The sequence below is a fragment of the Anser brachyrhynchus genome (genome assembly GCF_964034855.1).
Source record: "Anser brachyrhynchus genome assembly, chromosome: 12".
Classification (NCBI taxonomy): Eukaryota; Metazoa; Chordata; class Aves; order Anseriformes; family Anatidae; genus Anser; species Anser brachyrhynchus.
In genome coordinates this window covers 5,286,594-5,307,307 of record NC_137707.1, presented here as the reverse complement: position 1 = coordinate 5,307,307, position 20,714 = coordinate 5,286,594, and the positions used below count along the sequence as shown (strand labels likewise).

At 39.4% G+C, this 20,714-nt stretch overlaps 2 protein-coding genes across 3 annotated transcripts in view; one reads left to right on the top strand and one right to left on the bottom strand.

The window, feature by feature from the left end:
• LOC308176359 (polycystin-1-like protein 2) overlaps window positions 1-9,094 on the bottom strand; it is a 40,863-nt gene extending 31,769 nt beyond the window's left edge. Inside the window, exons 1-6 of the mRNA XM_080551983.1 lie at window positions 7,030-9,094; window positions 6,300-6,464; window positions 2,946-3,131; window positions 2,472-2,582; window positions 1,885-2,032; window positions 188-408 (exon numbers count right to left, since the gene is read on the bottom strand). Of these exons, the coding sequence (XP_080408109.1) occupies window positions 188-408; window positions 1,885-2,032; window positions 2,472-2,582; window positions 2,946-3,131; window positions 6,300-6,464; window positions 7,030-7,417 (1,219 nt within the window). The 5' untranslated portion in view covers window positions 7,418-9,094. The remainder of the gene's footprint in view (window positions 1-187; window positions 409-1,884; window positions 2,033-2,471; window positions 2,583-2,945; window positions 3,132-6,299; window positions 6,465-7,029) is intronic.
• BCO1 (beta-carotene oxygenase 1) overlaps window positions 1-20,714 on the top strand; it is a 46,419-nt gene that overhangs the window by 13,759 nt on the left and 11,946 nt on the right. Inside the window, exons 3-7 of one of the 2 annotated variants that reach the window (XM_080552473.1) lie at window positions 15,262-15,343; window positions 16,106-16,167; window positions 16,355-16,511; window positions 20,116-20,244; window positions 20,534-20,663. In XM_080552473.1, coding sequence (XP_080408599.1) covers window positions 16,448-16,511; window positions 20,116-20,244; window positions 20,534-20,663 — 323 coding nt within the window. In that variant the 5' untranslated portion in view covers window positions 15,262-15,343; window positions 16,106-16,167; window positions 16,355-16,447. The remainder of the gene's footprint in view (window positions 1-15,261; window positions 15,344-16,105; window positions 16,168-16,354; window positions 16,512-20,115; window positions 20,245-20,533; window positions 20,664-20,714) is intronic. The other variant, XM_080552472.1, reaches the window with a different exon arrangement.

Below are 20,714 nucleotides of genomic sequence, written 5' to 3'. Positions count from 1 at the left end.
GTTCAAAATACCTCTGAGAAAGAACCCCTCCAAGGGAGCCGAGAGCATTCAGTTGCAGAAATGCAATGATTAGATGGAAATCATTCACTAAAAAGGATTGTTTTGTGTAATGAAAATCCTGCTTCTGTCCTATGGGTAGGATCATATTTAGCCTACAATTTAAAGCATGCAGAGTAATGAAGCTCACCTCCGTTGAGTTCAACTTGGATCCATAACACCTCCCCGTAGAGTGTTCGGCAGTGAGAGCTGTTCCCAGATTCATACTGGCTGTAGCACCCGGTAAGGCTTAGTTCGTCCATCTTGTCTTGAACAGTCACCCGCCTCTGTGCTGTCACATGCCACTCGCTGGTGGTGCACTCCACAAAAACTGTGAACTCCCCAGGAGATGAATATCTGTATGTGACATTGCTGGCCAGTCTAGAACAGAAGGAGAACAGCTGCTTGTGGAAAACTGTCCTGGAAAGTCTTGAGCCTTACATGCTAACGGTGGTCACAGTTCCTAAATTTGTGACCTGGCTCAGGAGACTGGAAATGAACATGACTATTCACACTAGAGCATGTAGCAGTGCCCTCGATTTCTCTATTCTTTATTTCATTCCTGATTTATCTTCTTTTGGATACATCAGTGGAAGCTGAAGCTACTCAGCGTTTTGTCAGATCTCAAACCTAGCTATTTTATTTTGCTCTATGTACGTGCGACTGCCATGCTGGAAAAATGTCTCTTCACTTCCTGGGTCTGGTACAGCTCCAGTAGTGGTAGCAGCAGGGGATGAATGGACAAGAAGAAGTCTGCAGCAGCTGCTATTACTGCTAACAAGCATCAGGAGATGGTAAAAAGAACCTAAGGCTATCCTTCTTGAATGACATGCACCATGGAAGGCAGGAAAGAGGTATTACTCCTGACACTATTCTCTCTGAACTATCATGGTGACACCTAGTAAATTCAAAAAAATAAGAATAATAATTAAAAAAAAAATAGATCCAGACGTCATCCTTGACAATGCATATTTTTCATTCTCTGTTTTAATGAAGTAAAATGTTTCTTTCTAACTGGATTTCAGAAACATGGCATTGACAAGACAGGAACAGAAAAAGCAGCCCCTGCAAGAGTGGGTATCAAACTGAATGCAGAAAACAGATAAGCATGACTTCTGGCCATGAAGTAAAAGGGCCTCCCATAAAACCAGCAAGTCTCAGCTTACAGCTAGCAAGCATATTTCACTTAAAGGCTCCCTATTACAGATTTTGTTAATATTCTTTGCAGCTACAAGCTTGTGTCTGTAGCTCTGAAGGAATGTTTTCTATTTCTAGTATATGATGACTTTTTGGTTTTCATTCTTTCTACTCTTATTTTTCTAGTTGGGATTCCATTAGAAGAGAAATAAATTTCTAGATTCATATTATGTCGTGCCTAGCACTAGGACAATACAAAATCTGGCTTTTAAATCCAGCAGAAAAGTGTTTGATCTTTCAAAGACATTTTTTATGCAATTAAAAGAAAAATTCCAGAATTCCACTGTATTCTTTTTAAATGTTATCAAAAATACTCTTTAAAAATACTTTTAAAAAATAACACTTGCCTATTTCTTTGGCAATTACTGACATTTTTTTTCAGTAATTTTGTGTGCTAGGGATCTGTATTCAATTCCATTAGTAAGAAATAGGAATCACTTGTCACGATAAGCAGAAGAAAGATTGTGGTTGGCAGCTTGACATAACATTTTGTATTTATTTCAAAACAGGTTTCTGCAGAATCCAAGTATCTTGTATGTATGGTCTGTTATCAGTCTGATTAATTTTTGACATCTCATCTTGAAGCATTCAATGAAATGCAAGCAGTGAAATTTGCTCTTTGTCTGATGATGTGTAAAGGACTCATCTTACGTTAGAGGGTAGTAAGGATCAACCGTGTGGCCATCTCCAGTGCTGATGATACAGGAAAGGTTGCCAGAGTATGGGGAGAGCAGCCAGTTCAAAGAGACTGTGATGTTTTCAAAGATAAAGCATGTATCTGTTACAACCAGCTGCAGACCTGTAAAACATAATGACAGCATTCAGTGCCATTGTTTGTCTGCGATTCTTACATAACTCAATTGTTTTTCATGTATTGTTGAGAACAGGCCTTCTCCAAAGCAGAGTTGATACTGCTGCCAATTTGAGTGCATTAGTGGCATGACTGGGAGCTGATTCTTCTCCGTATCTACTGGTCAAGATTCATGTTAGAACATAATTTTATTTGCTTGTTTTATGTGTCTGAATTTCCTGGCTTTGTGTCCTATCAAAAACCCTCTGGAGCTGTCAGTTAAGAGAGGAAAGCTACATTTTTGTGCCTTCAGTACTTCGAGTGGTCACCACTCTTCCAGATTCTTCTTTGAGGATGGAACAGGGATTGTCAAGATAAATCTTATGCTCACAATGTTGCAGCAAAGTGCAGAACAGGCTTTTGGTGTTGACAGCCCTCTCCCACTTACCTTCCTTGCAGTGGTATTGAACAGACAAATAGCTTCCTGAAGCTGGGCAAGGGTCTCCAAACAAAGCACCATCTGCTGCCACCTGGCAGGCCTGAAGACCATGACACTGTGCTGGAAAGAAGTTTTACATGAATTAGTGTTTTTTGTCTTTGACTGTCATAACAGCTCAGGTGAGAGATGGTTACTGAAACAAGAACACCAGCGAGGGGAGCAATGCTTCGTCACTGATTTCTAGACAAACTCCTACAGCACTTTGACTTCAGTGTGTTTCTTATTGCCTGGTATTTCTTAGCACTGTTCCCTCCTTCCCATTTAGCCTCCTGTGGGACCCTCCTCCATCTCAGAAGTTCTTCGTGATCCCCTTCATTTTAGGAATAATATACTTTTCCATTCACTAAAGCTACTGAAATACAAGATGAAATACTTTAGGGACCAGGAATGTATTGTATGACAAACAATGCCATAATATAGTACCTGCTACTTCGTCTATGACACTGATCCAGCTACAGTCTTCATCTGTATCATACTGGAGAGGGGTTTCCAATACACAGTAGTGAGGGGTCTTCCTTCCATAGAAGGTCTCTTCAATTTGGATAACTTCTCCTGACCCACACTGTACAGTGGCATTGTAATTATCACAAGCAATGCTCTGGCCAGATTCTATTAGGGGGAAAAAATCAGAATTAACTTTTTGAATTTCTGAAAAGTCCTGCTACAGTTCTCCATATCCTTCTTTTTTGTTATTATTATTTTTGTTTTATTTTTCTTCCTTTTAAGCTAAACAATACTGAAAATGGAAAAATGAACAAATCATCAAATATTTTTCCATTTTGGAAATCCGAAAAAATAGATTTATGCTCTTTACCATCTTAAGCAAAAATCTGAGAACACTTTTAATAAAAGAAAACATTTTAAATAAAAAAATAAACATACTTTTGTGGGAAACACTTATCATTTGTTTGACCTGTAGTACTGGAAGGTTTAAAGTTACTTCTTACTTCAGAAACCCTTGTGGCAGTGTGTGATTTGAATGATACTCAGATAATTGCGCTGGAGAAGATCTTGCGTATTAAGTACAGGACCTGATCCCATTTCTGCTACAGAGGCACCTTTGTTCCTGTGCAATATTCGACTGACTTCATTTAGCAGGACTGTTAAAATGAGTAAGGTCATATCTCTAAAAGCATATACCTTATTCCTTGGTTAATCTGGGACAGTTAATTATCTTTCAGAATTCTTGGTATCCTGTAGTAATCAGGATACGTAATACCCTGAAGAAGGGTATGCAAAAGACTGTTCTCATATGGGAGTGTTGCAAAAGAATGTTCCTGTTTCAGCTGTCTCAGCTTTAAATACATTGTCCTCCAACTGCTGTTTTGATCATTCCCCTTAAGCACGTTGATTAACAGAGCCAACGTGTGCACACTGCAGTAATTGTGTGCTATTGTTATTTAAAGCTAAATCTAAGCCTGGCTGTAGCTATAGCAACATGATCAGTTTATAGGTTAGAGCTCTCTAAATAAGCTTGAAAAATAACTTACTGTTATATTGTAATACAGGCTATTATCTCATGCATTTATTTGTTCTTTACTTTACATAAAGCGTTCCTGTAGTATTTGCTGTCTCAGCAGCTTTTACATGTAAAACTGTCCAGAACTGGGTTTGTGTTCTTATGGACAGTCCCTGTTCAATCTGTATATTTTTGCTACATCAAATTCCTAACGTACGGAGCACCAAATGCTCGGATAGAAGTAGTAAGAACAGTGAACTGAACTAAGGAAAGTTTTCACTTGAGTTGAGAAACACGATTCTAGGACAGAGGCAAAGAGCAAATGAAGGCAGAATGCTGTCTGTCTGCTTAATAGTTTTTGCACACATAAACATCTCAGGTGATCAAGTAAACGAGGTTATCAGGAATCAGAGAGGTTCAGTTCAACTAGTGATCCCATTCGGAGCTACCTGTACGTTCAAAACAGGTGAGGTTTTGAACTCGATGTTACTGTGAACCAAGCCTTGCAGTAACTGAATGTGAGGGAGTCAAACACCACTGTGCCCATTTTACAGAAACACACCAAGGCACTGTCAGGCTGTGCGAACCTCCAAACATTCAGCACCCAGAGGAATTAATGAAAAGAAAGTCCCTGTTTCTTTCGGATATTAGATCAAATTCCTTGCATGCAAAGCTAGTAAAAGGGGAGTCTATTATTGAAATATGCATGTGTATTAATGGATATGGGCTGTAGATAAGGAAACCAAGGCTGTAATTGCTTTAATCTGTTCGCAGTTTCCTGGGTAATGGTGGGTTGGCATCGTTGTTCAACAATGCAGACTCTCTTTGAATGTAATGGGCTTTAAGTCAGATCCTATGGTAACAGATGGTAGCTTCCTTACAAACAGACAGTTGTCTACCATGTTGTAATGGAAGAAAAACGTTAGTCTGATTTAGCATGGAAAATAAGCTTAAGGCATCGTGCTGTCTGCCAGTTTCCTCTCCCCCAATCATTTTTAAGGTTCGTCATCTTCAGCCAAATTTGATGTATAGACATAAACCTCGAAACACCCTAAAATTTCATGAAAATCAATAGTAGGTGGAAGAGAAAGAGCTGTATCAGTGCCTCTACTAGGAGCGGAGATCATAACCCAGCATTTATCTTTTGCATGATGGGATTCAGCTGCCAGCAGGTACAGCCGGAGCTCTGAAGCTGCTGCAGAACTGCAGGGACGGAGGGAAAAGCATCTGGAGAGGCAGAAAGTGCTGGGAGTGAACTGGGAGAGCTGAGGAGGAGGATAAGGACGGGATGTGGAACAGGAGATCAGGACAGGAATCAAGTCGTTATTAGTTTTGCTGATTGTGGAATGATTTGTTAATCATGTCAGAGGTAGTACCGTACTGGACCAGGGCAGCAGCACTGCTATGGCTTGGGATAACCTGGATTTGCATACTGCATTTGAAGACTGTTTATATTAGTGAGTCTACAGCCACACCTGCCTTCAGGTGCTTGTGACCTTAGTTCCAGTTTTAAATGCCTGGTTTACGTGCAAAGTGCGAGGAACTCAAATTCCCCTCATATCTGTGTGTCGAATGGGATCATACTGCCAGCATTCCTTTCCAGGACTGTTCCAAGCCGCAGCTCCAGGGACACAATGTCTGTACTTTTTTCTATCTGAACACTAAAATGCCACCAGGAGGGACAAGCTCCTGTCTGTTTCCTTGTCCTGGGGAAACCCTCAAACTGCACCTGATAGGAGGGTCTGAACAAGAAAAACTTGTTCTCACTTTTGCTTGCTCCAGGCTGCTAGAAAAGTTATCTCTGGAAGCCCAGCTGTATTTTTGCTTCCGTGACAAATTATTTTGATGGTCTTGCCTTGGCCCATATTTATGATTACGAGTTTAGATACAGGGCAGTCATACTGGTTCCACCTCGCTCAGGTACTGTGGTGGTGTGGCAGTTCATATTTGCAAACATGCTGTTGTGCACTGCTCAAACCGTCTTTAGTTTTTGTATACAGTAGACATGGACAACTCCACATTTCAATTCACTCTCAGATCTGTTTCTATTTTGTTAGTCCTCTGTTGGAAACCTGGAATTCACAGGCTAGTTGCTGAGCACCTACAGCTCCCAGTGATTTCAGGGTTCTTCCTTTCTTTGGATCAGATCATCAACAAAGGGGAAAAAGAGCCCCTGATGGGGTTTACTGTTCTTTTGCTTGTTCATTTTTAATAAGCTTTAGGTTATTGCACAGCCACTTTGAAAGAAACAAGACAACTTATGCACAGTTGTGAATACAGTATGCTCATGTCTTAGATCCAGCTGTTGTGTATCTTACCAAACTCACAAATGAAGTCAAATTCCTGGCTGCAGTTTTCAGTCACACTCCACTGATACTTGGCATTCTTTAGGATGTACCCACATGTGGATGAGAAAGAAGATGGCTGATCCTTGTACCAGTTACTGTAGCTTATATTTGAGGTGTCCAGCCAAATCATTGACCCTGTGAACAAAGCAATCGTTTCCCGAGTGTTTATTTTCCACAGTAACACAACTAAGGAGTCAGAGCCTGCAGAGCAAGACTGTATCCCTGCTCCTACTCAAGCAAAGACGGTTTTGTCTGAATAGAGATCTTCAATATATAATATATAACATATAATCTGATATAGCCACTAAAAAAGACACCACTGCTTCCCCCGTGCTCCCAGCCTCTAAATTCCACCATTCCCTTGCATCACATCTCGCAGCATCTCCTGGCGTGATGAATTAGCTCAGCTTGCTTGTCCACTGGAGAACCAACCCAGCACATCTTTTTAACTGGGTTAGCCAGCTGATCTAATTCACCATGTGTTTGCACAAGCACAAGATCCCACGGAAAAGGTGACAACATGCAACTGAGAAGTGAAGCACACAGCTAGAACATTTTAACAGAAAACTGAAGTTACAGCCACAAAAGACATTGTTCTTTCAGCAGGTGTGTATAGAGGGATTGACTGCATTTGCTGTCATGGTAAGTAAGCATCATGGGCTGGTACAGTTTTAAAGAAGACGATTTCAAAAGCACCTACCGTCAGTAGTTTCATTCAGCAAGGAGTTTGAGATCAGTCCTATCCACCATTCCTGATCCTCGGCAATATGCTTCTGCAAGAACTCTTGAGTTTTCTCGTTTTCAATAAAGACAAGGTGCCCCCCTCCTCTCTCGCACCATCTCTGGGCACTTCTGAAGGATCGCTGGAGTCTAACAAACTCATAGCATGAGTGGTTGAAAGCTAGCTGATACTTTGAGCAAGGGATTCCTTCCTCAACTGTTGTCTCCTCCACAGCCAAACATACAGCAAGAAAAATTAGAACTGTGATCCCAAGCCACATTTTCAGCTCGGTGCCCCATGTAGCACTGGTGTTGCTTATCACATCACCACTCTTTTTGCTGCCTTCTTCAAAAGCTTGAGTTGTCATCCTTGTCATGTCATCAGTATTCCTCCTTCCTCTTTACTGTTTGCAACAACAGCAGCAATAGGACATGGAACAGATTGCTTCTAATATATAATGGCGATTGCGTCTGAGGATACACACAACCGGTGTTGATACTAAGTCACTGCAATGGCCATTGTGAGGCCTATTGTGTAAAGGTGTCATTCCACATGAAGTCAGGTTGAAGAGTAGCCATTACAGGATTGCTTTCCTCGTGAGCAGAGAAGATAATGTTGATGTATGCTGTTACTGGACATATGCAAAAGTGAGATAAAGCTCCTCCATCAAAGGTGTCATTGTGTGAGCATTAAAGCTGGATGTCTTCACAACAACGAGATACAACAGTAAGAATGAGAGAAGGATGAGGGAAATAAGAAACACAAGGAATCATGAAATGGGAAAACACACGGTGTTCCTCTAGATACATTTAATTGTTTTGGATTACTTTGCTTTTAATAATTATTATTGTTTCAGTGTGATTATTTGAGGTGCTTCTTTTGGATGCTAATGTGATTCCTGTAATTATTGTATCATTCATTCTGGCCACCTGTTTACACATCCTGAGATTAATCTCAGCTGTTCCAAGGAGGATGTATTTTGAAGTGTTGTGTCTGTTTAGAATTACACACCCCATGTGAAATGCTCCCATCTTCCCTTAAAAGCTAAGCTGCTTAACTCTACAGAGCTACTTCACTTATACCTGCTCGGAGGTAGAAGACAAGGCTAGAAGTCAATACAGTGATTTGGAAATGGTGGAAGTACTGCCTTCATCATCAGAACTAGTTGGGAGCCATACGTGGACATTGCAAAGGCTGCTGATGGACTTTGTGAAGCCAGTCCAGCAGCATTTTGGAGCTGAAAACCCTAAGTACTTCTGAACTTCCTTACAAAAGGTACCTGCCAGGCTTACAAGGCCACTGGATTAGCAGAAACAGTACAAATAAGGATCTGTAGCTGTTGTGATCCTCATGTCCTCGGCATTACCTCCACTGAATTTGATGCAACTATTATTAATTTATATCACCACAACTTGACACCGAAAGAACATGCATTTATGTTTGGATGTGGCTCAGTGAGCCAGGAGCTGCATCACAGAGATGCAGGAAGCAGTGATCCTCGCTTGAATTCCCCCACTGCAGAAATGCCACCGGCATTGCACTATTGACCTGAAGGTAATGCACTTATCTCAGAGTATGCCAGCCCAGCTCTGACTATCTGAAGCTTTCTTACAGAGTAAAGTATGTGCACTTTATCCAGTAAACATTTAAGAATTGTCTTCAGTCCCGAGCCTTTCTTGACCTCCACTTCATAGTCAGTCACCTTGCTCAGCTGGATAAAGCAGAATTATGATCATGTGTTCAAGAGAAAATTCATGGGTAATTATTTAATGGGTAGGACAATTGCAGAGGAGTAGAGGAAAGGGGAAGAAAATGCCCTGTGATGGAAGGACAGTAACTATGCTAGATGTCCCCCCTCCCACTGAACTTGATAATAGACTTATCTCAGCTATGGAACCCTTGGACCAGATCCCGCAGGAATTTCTGTCTGATTAATAGAGAGGGCTGATGCAGCAGCTGAGATAAAAACATTCAGCCTGGGTTTGCCACCTCTGAGGATGGCCGGTCCGTACTCTGATTATCTGATGGATCTGGCCCAGGCAGTGCCCAGGCACCCCTCCCTTTCCTGGAAGAGACCCTGTAACTATGGTTATCAGCTGGTTCTGCTGAAACAGTTGATAACCTGTTGTGGATTTTGCCCACAGATTAGCAGTCCCTTTTGGGCTGCATACAAAACCTCATAGGTGTCAGTTTGGGACCTCCCACACTATTGCAAAATTCAGAGCTGAGGACAGCTGCTGGTCAGAGTTTACCACTGCGTATTTTCGTGATGTTCCCTTCAGATTGCTTGCTTCTTCTTGGGCCATGCTGACTTGCCTGGCTTTGGAGAAGCTGGCAGAAAGCCCTTCCATTTTGGCTTCTTATGTATGAGAAACACAGCCTGTTTCTGAAAACATAGGTATGAAGAAGGAGGCTGTACATAAAGGTGTCTGACTCAGTGATATTGAGTATTTCCAGTAAGTGCCATTGACTGGAGTGATGGATTGATTCTGTAGCATTGTCCAGTTCTCTCTCTGCAACTGGAAATCTGAATACATGAACATACTGCTAAAAATGCCAGAGCTGGAGGTGCCACAGGCTGTCCTCTGTGGATCTGCTCCAAAGCCATTGAAGTTAATGGAAGTCTTGTCTCTGGCCTTGATGGATTTTGAAACATGCCCCCAGAAGGACAACTAATGTTTGGAAATGTCTACAAATGAAGCCAAGCTGTCCAAGTGAGCCTACAGTTAGCAATTTCTACAGCACTGTGATTTTTTTTTTCCTAATCTACAGTTGCTCCATGTAACTCTTCAACTGCCTGCAGTAGATGGGGAATGAAAGAAAGATAGTTTTCCTCTTTCAGTTTGTTGACTTCATACCTTTTAGTGTCACTAAAGCAGGCTGTCAGTTTATTCTGCTTACCACAAGGAAAAGAAAAGCATTTACAGAAAATAAAATACTGCTTTAAAACCATCAAAATTAGCAACCAGGGTCCTCAGGAAGAGAGAAAATTCCTGAAAGCCCTTTTCACTCATAACTGAAAAATGGCTCGATTTCAAATAGTGCTGCTTGAATTCACCATTTTGTAGGAAACTTGTTTTTTTTTTGCATTCTTCTTCAACAGAAGCACATTTTTAATTAGTTTTCTTATGCCAGAAGTCCACATGGGAGCTTCACAGGATAATGGTTTATTTATTATTATTATTTTTTCCTGCTTGCCTATGTGTAAGTGGCTATTAAATTTAAGAATTTAAAGAGTTTAATTAGTTTAAGAAGTTACTTTTAGTGTTTTTTTTTTTTTAACCAACTTGAGCCCCTCACATATATCCAAGACTAGTTCATTTCTGTTCAGCTATAGCTGGCTGCCCGAACGGCTGTTGTAGCAACCACCCTTAAAGCACGTGTTATGTACCAGCGACTTAAACTAAAACATATTCACCAGCAGAAATAGGGCTTGCAAGGCAATTGTGCTTTGCAAAGCAATTGTGCTTTGCAAGCTTTGACTAGAAATTAGTGACAAAGGTTTCTCAATATTTTCACACCCTCACTCCAAGCTGTGATAAAGCTATGAATAAGTCCTTTGTTTGTGAACTCTGTTGTGCCTGTTGGAATAAGTCTTTCGTTTTTCCCAGAAATGTTACAGGGGGCCCTGCAGATCTCTCAGAGTCCTAACTTGCCCTTATGAGTTACACCAGATGGTGGCCATAAAGAGAAAGTTTCTTTGGCAAAGCACTGTGCTATATAAAACATCACAAAAGGCAACGATGAATGATTTATTCCTAGTTTTCAAAGGACGCTTCAAGGTTTATTAATTTGTTGTTGTTGTTGGAAATAGAAGCTGTTGAGGTGAAAGAAAACTGAAGCATATTTTATTAATGATGCACACAAAAAAAGATGTTAATATAAAAGTGGCTTGCACTGAGATTCTGTAAGGAAATCTTCTAGGTGGTCTTCACTACTCCTAAGAATTGAACCCCTTAAAACTGTCTCAGATTTGGTAGCCAAATCTCAAAGTACTCGTAATCACTTTTTTTTTTTTTTTTAATCTAAGCTTATGTGTTTCAATGATATGCCATTTGGAATGCTTAGCTTTATATGCCTAAATTCTTACAGATCAGGATGATGAGCACACACAGTGCTTATCTAACGTACGTATGTGTGGTAGACTTGCCTTGACACCTTTGCAGATCAGCTTTTCACACCCCAAACTAGACACCTATCACTGAGTGGCATATCTGGGGGGAAAAAAAGAAAAAAAAATCTTATTCAGCATAAACAAGTTCTATAGCTCAGGACACCCTGAATCCAACTGCAAATTTCTCCATGACCAGTTGCTGCTATTAGGAGGATGTGGCTCTTTCATAAGACTTTTCTTGTTTCTGAACTTTGGTCTCCCACACAGGAGGAAAATCAGTTCCAGAGTTTCACTGGGCTATTGGAAAGCTTGGTGTGCAGACAAGGAGGAAAGGCGTGGTGCCCCCACTGACTTCATGGTGGCCCCGATGGGTACCCTAGTGCAGCCTCTCAGCATTATGTGCTTCAAACGGCCGTGGCAGCACAGCAGAATAGCTTGACAATCCTCTTCCACAGGCCAGAAAGTATTAGACTTAAAGAGTTAAAGAATTGAAGAGTTGCCAATAGGAAGGAATAAATCACACCCCTGTTCATTTTGGCTCTTGTTCATTTGCCTTGAGGAAGAGCAAGTAAATTTACTCTCTATAGGATATTTACATCTTCACATTCCTGAATATTACTGAATGTAATGTATAGATTTTATCAGGAATAGAACTATATCTCTGTTCTGTGAAGTGCACAATCATATACATGGAAATTTGTTTTACATTGCTCTAGCTTTGAGGTAGAAGAAAGATGATTTTCAGGTATCACTAACTTGAGCCAAGGCTGTGAGTTCCCTTTTCGATGTGTCACATGCATACCCACTGTGTGCAGAACTGCTTCTTGAGAAGATCTGTTTCATTATTACCCAGATAGGAAGTCCTGAGTACAGAGCAGACTGCCTGGAAAGGGATGGGGAAAAGCCCCTAGGTACACATACATCTTCCGTCTCTAAAGATTGCTTTAGGTCTGACAGGACAGATTGCCATCTGTCAATTGGTTTAAGAAGGGGGGTCACAGTCAGGCTTCCTTCCTTGCTGCTCTCCTGGGCTGCTTGTCCTTTTAGTGAGACCCAGTTGTTTGCTGAATCCAAAGGGTTTGGTTTTGTTGCTGTTCTAATGCCTAATTGTCCGTGTGGCAACACAGTGAACTTACCAGTGAGTCCTGCCAAGCTGCAATTGTGATGTTATCTCGTTTAGAAAAACAGAGAAAACAATTCTTATCTTTATAGGGAGCAATGATTAATGTAGAAATCCGTACCTGGAATGATAGGGTCAGGATACGGATTAGCAGGACTGCATTCAGGAGTTGCTGGGTTGGACGTAATTTCTGTTTATGGGATGTGTATGGTTACCTTCTGGCACAGTTGATGTCCGGATAAGTCACTGAGGGTCTTGCCTAGGAAGTGTCCCTTTAGAAGCATCTGCCTTTGGGCGTGTAGCTTGGCTTTCCTCCCTTGCCAGAGAGCTGATGCCCAAACACCACCCCCTCTCCCAGCTAGCTCCTGTCCTTTATTGCTGCCCACAGCAGAAGTGTGACTACGGACAAGAAGAGGAAACATGTGCCACATAAGAATGTTAATCAAGTTAGGGTTATTTATTGAAATCTCACCCCCCAAAAAATTCACCAAAACCACATAAATAATTACTTTGAACCAAATGATACTGATCAAAACAGTGTTTGATCAAAGCAGGTTTGATCCAAACAAAACCTGCTCATAGTAACATATGGAAACTATTGTTATTTAAATGTCAACAAACTATATATGATGGTTTGTTTTTGTAATTGTACTTCGACAGTGCAAGAGATTTATTCCTCAGTGGTGCTGAGGAATTTTCCATATTTCTTTTGAAATGAGATCATGTCAATAAGACAGTATTTAATAAAGATAACTGTTGGAGCTTACATCTCCTGGTACAGTGAGATAGCAGTCAGTATGAGTTCAGCAAGAACAACTCTAAGTTCATATCAGTTTTACTGTTGAAATCTTTATTCGGTAATAATGGATAACATTTGATAGCTGGAAGTTCTTAGTGCCGCCCAAAGACATATTCAGGTAATTTGACCTCTGTTAATGGCTTTTAATTATAACCTGAATTTTATAATGGAAAGGTTGAGATAAAAGTAAATTAAGTAAGTACTTCTATTTCAGTATGGAGATAAGGAATAATATTGGTGTCTCTCTGATTTACGAGGCAATGATCTACTTCTTGTGTAAGGAACCCAAAAGTACAAAGGTAGACACCTGGCCATTACATTACTGTTATACCAGAAGCTTAATTAACTAGCAGTTTGAGCTGTACAAAATGCTTAACTATTTATACACACAGAAAGTAAGCACGGTTGCAAATTTACAAGAAAGCAGTAAGACTTATAATGCTATTCTGCTGTGGAAAACTTTGTTTCCATTGAACACCCGGTGTTGGATGGTGGTGAGGCACTGTGGATCCTGTTCTACTGTGACTTCTTGCAGCAAGACTGATAGATGCCTTTTGACTACATTCATGATTTTATATTACATCTAAGATCTTTTCCTTCTAAGTTGTGAACAACTCTGTTCTCACTTCTTTCCTTCATTGCAAACTATTCAATTAAATGGCTTCAATAAAATGGAAAAATCTAACGCTACAGAAAACTGTCTGTTCTTCATACAGACAGCACGGTCTCCCTGAATTTATAGTGTTCTGGTAAACATTATATGTATGAGTTATAATGTGTCTGGTAAACCCAAGATCAGAGAGAGTCTGGTAGTCTCTCCTAAATCCAGAAAGGTTTGTATTTCCTGTAGGCCTGGTAAAGGCAGCAGCTCCCTTTTCAAACCTCTTCTTTATTTTGTTCTGTATAGGAAGTTGGAGCCAAAGCCAAAAAGCAGACGTGAAAACATGAATAGGGAAGAGCCTCAGATTCATCATAAAGATACACAGTTTTGTGCTGACAAAGAACTTCAGCTCTTAGGGAAGGTCCTGCTGGTAAAACTGAATTTATTCTTTCTCATGGAATATCAAAATAAATGAGAATAATAAGGAGGAGTAGAAAAGGTTTCTCTCTGTGTTCTCTAGAACATGGAATTTTGTAACCTTCTCTATGCTCTCCCATCAAACATGTTCCTACAAAGGAGAAAGAGACTTTGTGAAATAATAAAATTAGAAGAGTCACCCAATCCACATCTACTTCCTCTGACAATTACACATTATAATTTTAAATAAATACTTTGATATTAATCCATTTCAAGGTAAAAAGGGGAAAATTGCACAGTTAGCAAGAAAATTAATTTCTCCATATCTTACTGAACTGGTCATCTGTTATTAGCATGACTGAGACAAAAAAAAATAGTATGTGTTCTCTGATAAATAAGTATTTTTCACAGACAAGCAGGAAAAAAGAACTTTGCAAGGCCTCTCTATTAAGTTGTACAAAATGTCAGACAAAACTTACAAGCAGACACCTGAAATTAGCTAACTAAACACACTCGGGATGATTTCAAAAGGTGTTCAATACCTCCCTTGTTCTTCCCTTAAAGTAGCTTTTAACGAGGTTTCCAGTTATCTTATGTAGGCTGAATCTTAAACTACATAAACAGGGTAAAGAAGGGCAAAAATGGTTTGCAGTAATCCTTTTATTGCTTGCTTGCTGTACGTAAATAGCACCGCTACAGATCAGACCACTCACACGACTTCTGTTTCTATGAGGCACAGATCAAACAATTAAATCCAGAGCATTAAGAGCTGCAGCCGTGTAAATGGAAGATGTGCTGAAGAGAACATACTAAACCAGAGCAGAACATCAGGGACAGACAAAATGTCCCTGTGGCTTAGGAGAAGTAGAATTAGCTTTGCTTTCTTGCCAGATCCTCTTCACTCTCCAGCATTGCTGAAAAAATCCCTTAGTTGTCTTTTCATATAGAAGTAAGTCTACATCTCTATATAAAAGCACATAAATGCATGTGTGTATATATATATGTTTATGTATGTATGTCAGCATGTGCCTACATGTGAGGACTTTGACACTTCTCCTGCAGCCTCCTGTTTCAAACATGCAGTTTCTTTATTAATACTACTGACTCCAACAAATCCGACCCTCCTATTTTCTTTTTTATCTGGCTTCTTATTTTTGTAGTCACCAGTCAGTGCTTTCCAAATGGAGACAAAGGCATGCTGTCTTGGTGATTTTCCACGATAAGCCATCAAAGAGACGAAAGGTAAGGATGAGAGGAGCAATGTATGTGTGCAACAAGTGAGTCAGAGCAGTCACCACAGCACAAATTGTGTTTTCAATAAAATGAATATGGATATTTATAAATGATCAGTGAGACCTAAGAATGGATGTTAAAACATTTTGGGAACAACAGTGATTTAGCAGAAAAAATCGGATTTTAGGGTAACCCCATATGAAATTGCATAATATATGATTGTGCAAAGAATCTTTTTATCCTTCATGTTCAATGGAACCTGTGACTTGCTCTGCAATCACATGCTTTATATTGAAATAATTCTTTTCCTAGAGGATTTTAAAATTAGCAACGTTGAACTCAGTTAAGTACCTTATCTTGAAACAAATGAATGAAGTTAAAAATCCCCCTTTTTTTTAATTATTCCTGCCATACTTTCACAGAGACTCCAAGGATCCAATAACTAGGTGGAATCAGGTCACATATGGGACAATATGTTACAATATTTATTTGTGAAAAGATGTTTAATTCAAAGGTGTGCCACTCAGTTCACTCTGGACTAGCTTGTATATAATGAAAAAAACACATGGCCATTCAGTGATGGTATTTTGTTAATTAATAAAATAGCCCAGTTTAAAGTTTCCAGCATGGAAAGAAAATGATGACCCCCCACGTTTGTCAGTTCCAAAAAGCCATACTCAGAATGGTGGGTTGACATTTCTTCTATTCTCGTCTCTGCTCCTGCCAACTGGGGCAAACACCCCTACAAAGTATCTAAAATTTTCTCTGCAGTGCTGAAGGTGATGCTTCAGATTCATTTTACACGACTCCTTGGGTGTGCCTGGCTGCCTGAGGTAGGTTCACAGAGAGCAAAAAGGCAAGTTACATTTTTCTTCCGTTGAATTAGTGAAAGAGTTGGGAATGTGCAAGTATTATAGTGTATGTGTTAAGGATTAAAGATCAACTATTATAAATTGTCGATCTATAAGCCACTAGCCACTAGCTCGAGTTACACTTTGACCTTATCCTTCTATGTAACAGGAAAGAGCTTTTCTTAGCCCAGACAGGAGGGGACTGCTACGCCTGCAGGAACAGCTGGGTAGAGGACACAGAAACCGTTTGATTACATGAGAGATGGAAACGATATTTAATAAAAACAAAGAAGAACATCCAGAGCCCATAAAAGCTGAGGTGCAAGGTAAGTGAATGCAAATCTCTTCTAATACATGTGGTTATTTTGGTGTTTTCAAATGTGTAAACATTGAAACACTTGTTCACCCGAAACGGCGTGGAAGAAGGAAACCGAGAAAGGGAGAAATGTCAGTGAACTTTGTTTAAAGGACTGAACTCAGATCTTATTTGTGCCCCCGACTGGGGGATTTTTCTTCCTTTATGGGTATTTCTGTGTATTTTGCCAGAAAGTCTGTTTGAACAGGGTTCACTGAAGTCGGCAGTGAGGGACAAGAATCAGGATTTAATCTGGTGACACCCCCTCCCCCATGGCTCTGTTTAGACTTTCATTTTCTCTTCGCCATAATTCTTCGCTACTCTCTCGCTGTTCTTTCAGCCGAGGACACTCTTCCTTGCATTCTGGAGAGGTTCAATAAAACTGGGACACTTTAGCAATAGTAATTCTAAATAGATAAGCAGCAGTAACAGATGCCACTGTGTGCTGTTAAAAAGACGGTTCAGAAGGCATTCCAGTAAAAAATGCAGTGTCCTCCAGCAAGATAGCTTAAAGTGGCTTTCTAGGGATGAATGCTTGATCAACTTAACATTTTTACTCCTTGTTTTACCTTACAGAAGAGGGAGGCAAAGAGTTTTTTCCTACAGCTATAGGAGATGTTTGTTGCTGAGAACGCCAATTCAGTAAATGTATGCTGTGTCTTTTGTAGTATATAGTCTAAGAAGTAGCAGGCATCTAATGCCAATTTTAAAGTTAATTCCCAGGTACGCTATATAAAAGCAGGCAATTACAACTTGCATGATGCTGTTGTTCAGTTTGATGGCTGAATAGAAAAAGATTTTGTTTCCAGTCAAAGTGCATTGTTTTAATTTGAGGTGATTTTATGCCTTTCTAATTTTTGTCACTCAAGATAAAATCTTTCTATTGAAAACATTTGAAGTTGTTTGCAAACAAAACTATTGACCATACCTGATCTGCATTATGGAATGGTTTATTTAAACAAAGACTGAATAGTTCAGTAAATAAAATTAAGTATACAAAATATCATTTCATTGGTAATGATGATTCAGTATTTACCACTAATGAAAATTAAAGAGAACCCAGACCTCTAAATATTTAGCTAGCCCTGAGCTCTGCCATGTTTTGGCTCCTTGTTACTCAATATGTACATTGTAAATATGACCCCATATTACTGACGTCAGAAATAATTAACTCTTACTGTCCTAAAGACTGTATAGCCATGTGATCACACAAGGCTTGATTGCTCTGATGCTTAATAATCTTCCAAATATTTGGAGATTTTACTGTGTTACTTTCATGTCCTCACATAGTACAGAAAATTATCATTATTGCCGTTTTAGGTAAAACATGAGGCAAAAAAGATACAAGGGACACATTTTTAAAGCTACTTAGGCACTTTAGGATGCTGATTGGTACCCAGTGTGATACTTAAGTCCCACTAAGATTAATTTTGATCTGAAAAACTCACTAGATGCCAATTTGCTCCCTGCTTTTTGCACTGGAATTATGCCAGAAAATACACTGAATTATGCCAAGGGTTTCAGAAACTGCATCAGTTCTGTAGTGCTTTAAACAGAAGATCACTTTTTTCCCTGATTACCTATTGAAGGGAAATTATTTTGTTGGCTTGTCCTGGAACTCCTTGGGCATCTTTATTTTGATAGAGAGGAATAATAACTAAACAAATTTTTTAGCCCTAGGCGCTGCAAGAGCTTCAGTGAATTACAGAAATATCTGCTTTTCTTGAATGATGTGCCCCAAAACAGAAATGATCCCACAAGACCTGAAATGCAGCAGAAGTATCATATTTTTGCTGGAGGGAAGGGAAGACTGGTTGCAGCAAAACACATGCAGTTAGCCTCAACTCAATGTTACCAAAAGGTTTGCTGGTGCATGACCAGCAGTTCATGCTTACTGTATAGATTTACAGTCTTAAATGACATTGGTAAGAGGGTAGGAGCACAAAAGACTACACTCACCATACTGCAGTTGCCAATAGTTCTGGAGAAAATGCAGAATCTACAACCTTCTGTTTGCAAATAACAGAAAACTGCAGAAAGGGAAGTGACAACAAGAGAAACACTTGTATTTGAGGCATAACAATAGACTAAACTTGTTTAGTAATTAATGTTTAGTAATCAGCCAAGCAAAAAATATGTATCTACCTTGAATATTTAGTTTCTTTCTAAATCTATTTCCTCCAAAGGAGTCTTTTCATGTGCTGGTCACAAACATTTACCCAATGTTTGGTTTTCGAAACTATTGCAAAATGCAATAATAATAAAATGCAAATCCATTGTGTCAACATTTTTTTCTCTTCCTAATGTGTTCTAGATCTGTAACTGTAATGAAGTTGTGTGAGTATTGTGGCACACAATATTAGTCGGCTATCCTGACTTAGAATATATTTATGCAAAGCTGGGTTTTACTGTATATCCTTCCTTGCATTTGGATGGTTTATGCTTAATGTCATTTATTTGAAGAAATGGCAAACATCCTTGCCTCCCTTACTTACAATGGTCAAAATTCAGGATTTGTTCTCTTGGAAAGTGGTCAAAGTCCCTTTAGGATCTCAGAAAGCCGTACCACAAAACCATTGCTACTTCTCCACAACTGCATCAACTTTGACAAAATTGAATATTTTCATGGGAGGACATTTCTATCTGTTGCAAAGGTAAAATTATTAAAGGTAGAATTATTAAAGACATACTTGACATGGGCTCACAAACTGAACCGTAAAGAGAATTAAATTTCTAAGCAGCTTTTTTATGTAGAGACAATGTTCAGTGCAGAAATTGTGTGGAAAAGTAGTATGTGATCATAAATATTCCCTCAGGAGGCATACACACAAAGAAGCAAGTGAAGGTTTTAATTTCATATCTGATATGCTTCTGCTCAGCTCTTTAACCCTGAATACATTCTTTAATTGTTGTTATTCTCTATGTCAAATGATAGCTAATGTATTTCTTGCAGGGATTTGATGAGGAACATTTTGTATTCAAACCTTAATAGTACTTACACATTTTCAGTATAATATTTCTACTGGTTCTACTGGTGTTCAAAACACCAACATTATGACTAGTGTCACAAAAGCACTCCCAAAATGACACTACAATATGCTGTGTAATTTAATTAAAGAACTTTTTACTGGAATTCATTTAGCCTAAAGCTTAAATAGTTATACTGAAGGGCAGTACAAGTCATATATCCTATAAAATATGTTTATTTCTGATAAGCTCCAGCTTTTCCTGGCATGAATAAAAGGGCTTAAACACGTCACTTTAATATCTGAGTGCAAGGAAGAAAGGTCCAACTTTATTTACTTCCTGTTTTTTAGCAAATTACATTCCAGCAATCTCTTGTACATGTGGTAATCTCATATATTTATATTTATGCGGAATATTACTAGTGCCACATTTTTGATCAGGTCATATTTTAGTTAGCTAAAACTCAAACGTAATTATATGCTATTACAAATCTGGACTTACACCTATAGTCCATCTGCCTATATGAAGCCTATGCCCTTAGGAAAATTGTCCTGTAGCATACCCCTTCCCTAAATGAATGAATACTGAAATGTCATTTTTGTTTGCAGGTCAGTTGCCCACTTGGTTGCAAGGGATACTTCTCCGAAATGGCCCAGGGATACACACAGTAGGGGACACTAAATATAACCACTGGTTTGATGGCTTGGCTCTGCTGCATAGCTTTACATTTAAAAATGGTAAGTTATTGCATGTCAGTTTACAAAAAGCTCAACAAGCCAAATCTTGGTGTTTTACATTGCTAATTCTCTTTTAAGTTTGATTAGCATTAAAATGTTCCAGGTGTCTGGCTATAACCCTGCAAAAAAATAGTACACGTAGGTGTTATGTGGCTGGTGAGTCGGCCACAGCAAGCTTTGCTTTGCTAAAGGATATTTGCTTGACAGGTTCTTTCTCTGGCTTTGTCTGTGGTAATTTTCAAAAGAGCTCAGTATGAAATGTGATTGAAACCTGTCTGACCTTTGTCAGGTGAAGTCTACTACAGAAGTAAGTATCTCCGAAGTGACTCATACAACTGCAATATAGAAGCAAACCGAATCGTGGTGTCTGAGTTTGGAACTATGGCTTATCCAGATCCATGCAAAAACATATTTGCCAAGTAAGCAATGCTTTTTCCAACAAGATTCTGCTATCTACCTCTCTCTCCAGC